Source organism: Nestor notabilis, unplaced genomic scaffold (assembly GCF_000696875.1).
Source record: "Nestor notabilis isolate BGI_N333 unplaced genomic scaffold, ASM69687v1 scaffold7833, whole genome shotgun sequence".
Classification (NCBI taxonomy): Eukaryota; Metazoa; Chordata; class Aves; order Psittaciformes; family Psittacidae; genus Nestor; species Nestor notabilis.
The window spans coordinates 52,435-61,183 of record NW_009922335.1 but is presented as its reverse complement, the minus strand read 5'-3'; the positions used below and the strand labels follow the sequence as shown (position 1 = coordinate 61,183).

The following is an 8,749-nucleotide window of genomic DNA, read 5'->3' as shown; positions in this document are numbered from 1 at the left end:
GAATTTCAGAAATCTCCGTCTGTGCTGATACTTCTAGACAAATAAAACATTTGAATTTTTTAAATTCAAAGAAACTTGTATCTTGCAAGACTATATATAAGTTGCTATGAAAAGATAGAAATCATCTTTACATTAAAAAAATTGCAGTTTTCAAGCATGAGACAGTAATGGTTATCTAAACTGGGCCCAATCTAGAAATGTTTTCCTCATGTTTTACTCAGCTCAACTTGAACTGACTTCAGTGGGAGTCTGTATTCTTATAGCCATTGGCCTCAAGCAGCCTTACTTGGGTATTGATCTAGAGATAAAACCACTTTGCATGAAAGTAAAATCAAGGCAAAGGTTAGCACGTGTCAAATTGATACTTAAAATTTACAGCTTCCAAATTAGGGTGCCAGACAGCTAAGGTTCAGCCTGCAGCTTCTGTGCCAAACAGGGAGCAGCAAGAAAACTCCTTTGGAAGAGCCCCAGAGGGCTGTGACCCTGAACAGCAGAGCTATTGCTCTGCACTCCAAAATGCGCGTGAAGCATGAGCGTTTGAAGAAGCTTTACACTGCTGCTGCTGCCCCCGCTCTCTCCCGTGCCTACTGCCAGCCCCACAGGCTACAGCAGTGTAGGAATGGGAACTGAGCACCAGCATCTCATCCCAAACCCTGTCTGGAGGGGAGAGCCTCCTGTGCTGTCAGACATCATGGGGTTTTGCCCTGCTGTTGGCCAGTCCTAGCTCCACAGCAGCCCAAGGATGCTCGCTTCCCCAGGGCTTTCCATGGAGGGTAGAGGCACACTGGGGTAACAAGTCACAGCTTCACACTGGAACTGGGGACCATACTGGAGGTAATCAGATGGGTGCACCATGGTGAGCCATTTCCTTCAAAAACAACCATTAGCATTAGCTATACCCAAGTCAGACAGGGTTATGCGGGACAGATCTTAGAATTTAGAGCGACCTGTGCTGGTTTTGTTTGCTTCTCTCTCTGATTGTCCAAGAGCGCTCCCTCATTCAGCTCTAGTAGTGAAGGGATACTGAGCAATGCCTGTCTTCTCCTTTCGGTGCTGCCTGTTAATTAATCCTATTGATCAACACTTTCAGAACAGCTAATACCCAATGCTCCCCATTTGGAGCACATAGGCAAACTGGCCAGATAAATGCAAATGGCCAAATGATATTAAAGACAGCAAATTTATACCAGTGCCTGTGCATATTGTTGCCTAGAAAGAAATCAAAGCCTCTGTTCAGGCTTTATTAGTGGAAATGCAGCTGCCTGCTTCTACCAGCTCGTTCAACTCGCTTTCTGCACTGCTGGGGGCTGTCATGGATAGCACGACGGCTCTCCACAGCCCCCATGGTCTTATATGGACGTTCAAAACCAGACTAAGGAAAAAGAGAGATCAGCCTGTCTTCTTTTTATTATATAGTTTCAGAATATAGGATACTTTCAGCAGATCTGTAGCATGGAAAAGCTGATATACATGAAACAGCAACTGTTAGAAGAATTAGTTGAGATTTGGGAGATTCTGTGGATTATGAATAAGGAGGCTGTTTACGAAGAAAAAAAAATATCTGAAAATTGACCTCCTTCTCTGTTATGACTTAAATCTTGGTTTAGCCTACTAAACGAAAGGGAAGTATGATTGAATGAACCAGATCCAAAGTATGCTGAAGATAACATTTTAAAACGCTGACGCTTTGTATTATATTGTGTGACTACTGATCTGGTTTAAAAATAGATAACATTTGCTTTTTTTAGCAAGTGCACAAAACTCAGTCACATTTTGACCCAATTACTGTGCAAGGATTTGTGACTGCTAGTTTTCTTTTACCTAGTTGTTCTTCCAGAAATGAAGTGCCTTTCGCAGTAAATCATCTGGGCTATCAGCTACACTTATTTACATTTATTCAGATCTTGTGTGATTGTTCCTTGCTTGGCTTTATGATTGAGCATGTTCACATTCTCCTTTACTCTGCCTTGGGCAGCTAAAAAACCCCCATATGTTATTACTGTCATTTTATTAATAGGTATATACAATTATTAAACTTTGAGATGTCCTGGTTGTACCCTCCTGTATGAAATCATCTTGTCTGTGGCAAAAATTCATTTAAGGCAAAACTGTGCTCTAACAACAGTACCACTATAATTATTTCCTCAGGAAGTTTGACACTGGTGACTCCATTATGTTAGGAGTCATTATATAAGAATTTTTATGGTCTCTTCCATTTCACCCAGAGCTCTCCAGTGAGCTCTGTGTGATGCTGGATGAACAAAGGTGAGCCAGGCGATGCTTGTGAGACCCCTTTCTGATCTGTGGGACCAGGGATGTTCCCCATGGTCACTCACCAAAGCCTGTTCCTCACAGGGAAGAGCACGAGAGACTCATTTTAAACCAGTGCCCTGATTTATAAGGGAGAATTGTTTCAATTGTCCACTGCTGGTGCATGTCCATGCCTCAGGGAGCCCACCGCGCACATTCCTCTCACTGCCTAGAAACTAGACCAAGCAGATTAAATCAGCAGGGTCAGAAATCTCCTCTGCCCTCTCTGAGGGCACATTTCTAAAGCACTCAACTGTCACTGCTGTGTGCATTTAAAAAATAAATTCCTGGCCTTCCAAGGCTGAACTTTGCTGTTGCAACTGCACGCTGCGGTGTAGCTTCTGCTTGCGCAAACAGGGTGAAGCACGTCAGCTATCTGTGGATGCAATTTGCTGAAGACTACTACAAAAATCGGGCCCTTTCTGGTCTAAGTTTTCTGCTCACTGGAAAATTGAGTCCTACGCAGTCCACTGAGGAGGAACAGGGGGGCTGAGCAGACTGCTTCACCTGCATTTTTCTGCAGAGAAGCTGGGGCGAATGGTTTGTTCTTCTGCTCACAATGTTGCAGGTTTCAAGGAAGGGACTCTTCCCTCTGACCCAGACCTCTCTTGTTCAAAGTGTCTTTCTTCTTCATGTGTGCTGCAGGGCACTGCTGCCCTCCTCCCCTCGGTTCCTGCCATTCGGCCCCTTCTCTAGCAGGTTGAGAGTCATCCTCAACTGAAGAGTGGCCAAGGAGATGGATTTGGGCAGCACAGTGCCTGCAAATGATCTTCTTTGATGAGATCGAAAAAACCTGCCAACCTTATGTTGGCACTTTTAGGCCCCTTGAGCCATTCTGCTAATCACTGAAAGAAACAGGGTATTGTAGTAACCGTCTGGCAAGTGCATGAAGAGCTGCAGTAAATCTTACCATTGTGTTTCTGCAGAAAGCCAATGACTTTTTCCAGCACGGTAGTTTTGTCCATTTTGCGAGTGTTGCCTGGAAGCATGGAGCTGAGCTCTTTGATGAGAACATTGAACTGATCACGCCTCTTCTTCTCAGACTTGTTACGTGAAGCCCTGTGGATCAGGGAGAAAAAAAGGATGAGCAGACCAAGAGGAAAAATCAGGTACCTGCTCTTTCCAACATACACACATAGAAATTAACCTCCTGTGTGCCTCACATGATGGTCGACAGTGGCCTCCAGCAAAGCTGCAGAGACAAATAGGAAGCAACTGTTCCCACCTCCTGCTCTTGTCTTTGAGCTCCCTTTAGAGTCGAGTGGGGAGATGGAGGCTTTACTTGCCCATCTGTGCTGCTGCTGAACACTCTGTCTACATCAGGTTGTCTCAAAGCCTGTCGGTACAGGAGCTCTGCCCATCTCCTAGGCATGCACAGGATCTTGAAAATTTACACAGCCTCTGAGGAGGCACTCAGAGCAAGAAGAACTAAGAATACTGTGACAACACTAAAATCATCCATAAAGAAGAGTGGGGTCTAGTAAAACTATGGGTCATACCCATCCGTGCAGTCTTAACAGGAGAGAGGGACCCCAGTCCTGCAGCTCAGCCATTGCACTGGATCCACCTAGAGGGACCTGCCCGCTTTGATCACAGGTCTGCTGGCTACCTCCAGGCTGGCTTACAAAGAGGAATCAGGCTGTTGCCTTCCAGTCATTAAGATCAGGGATCTGAGTAGAGGTTGCTGCAGCTCCCATCTAGTTCCTATGTCACCTACTTCAGTCTCCTTTCCAAGGTGACAAGGGCAAGCAGGAGGGAGGGCATCAGCATGTATTAGCCCAGCATGGACTACTTCTGAGGCTGGGATGTGTTCCCCGACCTGGGGGCTGAGAAATGTTTGCAGGGGTCCCCTGCTTGCCTCTAATCTCTGTGTGCCACTGGGCAAATCACTTAAGGTCTTGGCTCTTCAGGTGTGAAATGGGGACTCTGCAGCTTTGTTTACCAGTCTTGTCTGTATAGCTTGCAGACTCCTCGGAGAGAGCCTGCTTCTGCTGCTGTGTATGAAAAGCTCATAGGAAGAAAGGACGTGATTTCATGCGAGGTGTTTTGGCACCACAACAATACTGTCATTAAGGCTGTTGATAATCTTTTTTAGTGTGGGCACTTTTTCTTTTTTTTTTTTTTTAAATTGTATGTCAACCTATACACAAACAAGTATTCTCTGTATTGTTCCCATGAATACAACAATCATTCTACTTAGAGGTTATCACCCCGACTTCTGTAGCCATGTGAAAATAGAAATATATATAACCCAGAAGGTTTGTGTTTGTTCTTCTGAAAGGTCCTCAAGCAGACAAGATTTGCTTTGTTAATTACGTAAAGATCTAAAAATCCGGTTACATGTAGACAGGAAAGGAAAGCCAAGAGGCCGGTTCTCACTCTGAGTTTCTTAGTCCCAGCTAACTCTGCCGTTCCTCATAAGCTCTGGATGCATGCTGCTGAAAATCAGAGCAGAATTTAGCTCAGCATTTACATTCCCTCCAAGGACCAGGATGGCAATAAACTTCAGCAGAGAAATCACTGCAGAGGCTTCTGGATGTTACTACTGACAGAGGGGTAATTTTTGTTTGTCTTGCTCTCGACCCTGAACACACTTGGAGATACATTGGATAGAAGCCAGCACTTGATTATTTTACAGCTTTGAACACAAGAGATTGGGTGGATACCGCCTGACTGATTTCAGCCTGTTCTTATTACAGTGCAAAAGGCTGTCAGAACAAGATGTGAAAAGCTCCAGCCTTATCCTATTTCTGTACAGTTCAAGGGGATGTTAAGAATGTCAACATTTTACTTCCTCATAATTCAATCCTCAGTTCATTTTAAGCTTAAAGGGTCTTGATCTCCTGCCCTGAAAATAAAATAAAACACCAACTGTCTATAGGGAAAGTGTTGCTTTTTCTAAAATATAAAGATGCCTTCACAGAAATATAAAATACCTATTTTTAACACTTGACATTTTATTCACAAAGGAAATATAAAAACTCCTCTAGTGGAAATAACTGTACCAAAATCTGAAATCGTGATCACAGTAAAATCTTTAAAAGGAAATAAAATGAGGAAAAATGTGGGAGAAAAAAAAGAGAAACACTATCCCTGAACAATTGTAAATGCTTTGTTCAGTCCAGTTGTAAATGTGTTAAATAATGCACTTTTCATCACTTCCCTCGGAAGATTATTTCCTAGGCTTGGAAATAATGCGCCTGCTAGGGCATATAATTTACAGTAAGCCAAAACAGTCCCTGTCTTAATTCCATATTATTTGTGCCAGTTCTCCTCCCTCTTTACTACTCCAAGAAAAAAACCAAAACAGCATATCCAAGGGGAAGAAGGAGGCACAGTATGAATAAAATCTGGCTTTTTAGTGAATACAGCTAAAGGCAATACAGGACAGCCTGAATTCAGAATGGTCAAAATCACCAACTTAACTTGTGTTATAAACAGCCATTTTTATTCTCTTATATATTTTCTGCTTGTCATCTTAAAGAGACACTGATACTTGCTGACTAGTAGCCATTACGTCTTGCTGATTTAGAATGAAATATGACTTTACACTAAATTTCATATTTCTTTTTGCTGTCCAGTGGGATATGTTATATATGCATCAAAAGAAGTCATTGTACCACATGCCTTCATTCTTAAATTTACTTTTTATGGAGTGGAAAAAGGTAAATGGTGTTATCCATTTATTAAGTGCTTTCTCATGGCTCACTTCAAGCCAGTTTTGGAATTCAATGAATTGCAAAAAAACCCCCAACAAAAACTACTCAAGTAAACTAAAAGAAAAGAAAATAGAGAAAAAAATGCACAAAACACCCTTTTTATTTAAAAATAATAAATCTATAGAACAAAATAAGCCTCATCTAGGATCAAAGAATTGAAAATTAAATTATGGTTTCTGATCTCCAGAAGATCAGAAGACCTCAAAGAGGTCTTCAGTGCTCCTAAGTGTGGTGTCATCATATACACATTTTAGCCCTTGGAGCTTTGGAGTGAAGTAGTGCCTTAGGGAGTGAGCTGATGCTCAGCAGGGCTCAAAATAACCAGTGTCCCAAAGGAAGAGCTCTATGTCTTGGCCAAATACTAAACACTTAGCAAAGGGCTGGGAGCACAGCTGCCTCTCCTTGGGAGAAGATGGATCCTCTTCTCATTTCTGTGTAATACAACCTGTATATGCCTAAAAAATTGCAGCAGATAGTAAATGGTGTGTGTGTGTGTCTCTAGCCTGAGAAACCCAGCTCCTGGTCCATCCCTAGAAATTTCCAATCATCTCACCTACTTTTAACACAGAAAAGGAAAGAAGAGAGCAATTTTCTTGGCTTTTTTATCTCTTCTCGCGTTTCTCAGCACTGAGGGACCCACTCCTTATACCAAATAGAAGAAAACAAAGGAAACATTTCCCCTGAGGCACAGGACAGATGAGAGTCCTGAGTTTTCATGACACAACAGCAAGATGTTCAGCAAATGGCTTCTCCCAAGTCTGACTCTCTTTAAAGCTTTTGGAAGAAAAGCTGTAGCTTTTAAATAAATCTGAGTGATTTTAGTATAAGGTAGTAACCTTAGACCTTCATGAAGTCTCTCATGGTTTCAAACTTAATTTCAAATTTAGACTTATTTATAAGAATCAAAATGTATTTAATTACAATTTAAAGAAGCAATTTCCTTTTCTCATTTTCAAAGTTATCATTTTTTATCCACCTTGATAGAGTCCTGCCCCAGGGTACGACAAAAATTCCCTCCAGGAACAAATGGCATGAAAACCATACCAGATGGCGATGACAATTGTTGATAGTGAGGATATGTGTGATCCTATTTTTTCCTATATGCATTCATTTAATGCATTTTTTTAAAAAAAACAATTAACACACAGATATCTTGAAGATAATCAGGCCTTAAGAATGTGAAGCAGAAATCTCTTCCCCTTCTTCCCCCTTCCCTGACCCTGGGGCTCTGGGCAAGGGTAACACCTCCCGCTGTGCTGCAGGATGAGCATGGAGATGCTTGAAAGAGCCATGAATTTCTTCTGGGCTCAGTGGGCACCCCTTGCAGGACTAAAGGGAGGCAATTTGCTCCTGGTAGCAAAGGCAGGCCTTCTGCAGCCTGAGCATGCACACGTTAAGAGGAGGAAGCAAAGGGGAATGGTTGAGCTTGGCTGCAGCCTGTGCTGACCTATATTGTGGAGAAGAAGCTGCAGGGAGGAAAGAAGCAGTAAAGGAATCAAAAGAGATGAAACTGGAGCAACTAGTTGTGCCGGGACTGGCAATATTCTCATTAGAGGGGAACCAAGGGGAAAGAGGTGTGCAATCCATGTCTTCCTCTATAGCAATTAAACTGCAACATCGATAACGCATCCAGAAAAATAACCACCTCAAATGCTTCCGAACAGCTTTTCTGCAGATGCCAGTCAGATCTGACAGTTATTAGGAGTTTTACTGCCACAGGTCTTCTGCCTTGAAACGCACCTTTTCCCTCCCCACTAAGTGTTCACAACAATTTCCTGCCAACCAAGACCTGATGATGGAGTGCAAAATGTATGTGAAAGAAGGTTTGTGCCAGATTAGGGCTGTCACAATCACTTTCTGTGGTCTTTCTCTGCTCTGAAGGTAACGTCTGGGTGTTTTTATTACTGTGAGATAGGCATTGCTAAATAAAGGACCACCATAAAAGCAGAAGAACCCCCAATTTCTTAGTTATCTTTCACAAAATGTACTCTGTAAAAAAACCCCACATTTTTATACACTCAGGAAGCTCAGATGATGTATTACAGTGGCAGGAGTACGTTGTTGGTTCTTCAGTTCTCATGTTGTGCAGTAATGTGAAGAAAATGATCAATGCTTTTTTGACATTTTCCACAGAAAACATTGCTACGTTATTTTCTTCTTAAAGGGTAGCCAAGAATAGGAATCTGTGACATGGCAGTTTTTCAAGTTGTGCTTGGCTGTATTTTACTCTCTCTTTTTGATTAATTGATCATGGATAAAACAGCTTCTGCAGCAACAAACAGTATCAAGCTCATCACAAGTTAAACAGAGAGTTATAAAAGAAAAAATGCTCACCTCTTTGCCCTGTCTTTCTCATCTTCATCCATTAGATTGTCTAAGCAGTTTTTTCTGTTGAAGGAATGTGAGAATCATTATGAATTGTCATTTTGTTAGCTCTACTTGCAGGTTAATCTCAGAGTTGCTCTATTTCATTTTAATAAGAGCGATGATATTCAGGTCAGATAAATGTGTCAGCAGTGCTTTATGCCACAGTCCTTGATTTTAGGAAACATCCATTGTGGATAATGTTAGTTATGAGCGTCATGCTAGCCTTAGGGGCTCCAGCCAGAGATCAAGGCTCCCAGGCACAACATGGTGTGCCAGCACAGTACAAAAACAGCCACTTCTTGGGAGAATTTTTTCTTGTGGAGGTTACTCTCTGCAAACTTGCAGGCTGGATA

General features: G+C 42.2%; 1 protein-coding gene across 1 annotated transcript in view; it reads right to left on the bottom strand.

Moving 5' to 3' along the window:
* The window catches only part of NPAS2 (neuronal PAS domain protein 2), a gene marked incomplete at its 3' end in the record, with an annotated part of 48,630 nt that extends 40,235 nt beyond the window's left edge, over positions 1–8,395 (bottom strand). The window contains exons 1-3 of the mRNA XM_010011567.1: positions 8,364–8,395; positions 3,221–3,369; positions 1–33 (exon numbers count right to left, since the gene is read on the bottom strand). The exon at positions 1–33 is cut by the window's left edge and continues 77 nt beyond it. Coding sequence (XP_010009869.1) covers positions 1–33; positions 3,221–3,369; positions 8,364–8,395 — 214 coding nt within the window. The remainder of the gene's footprint in view (positions 34–3,220; positions 3,370–8,363) is intronic.
* Positions 8,396–8,749: the final 354 nt, after the last annotated feature.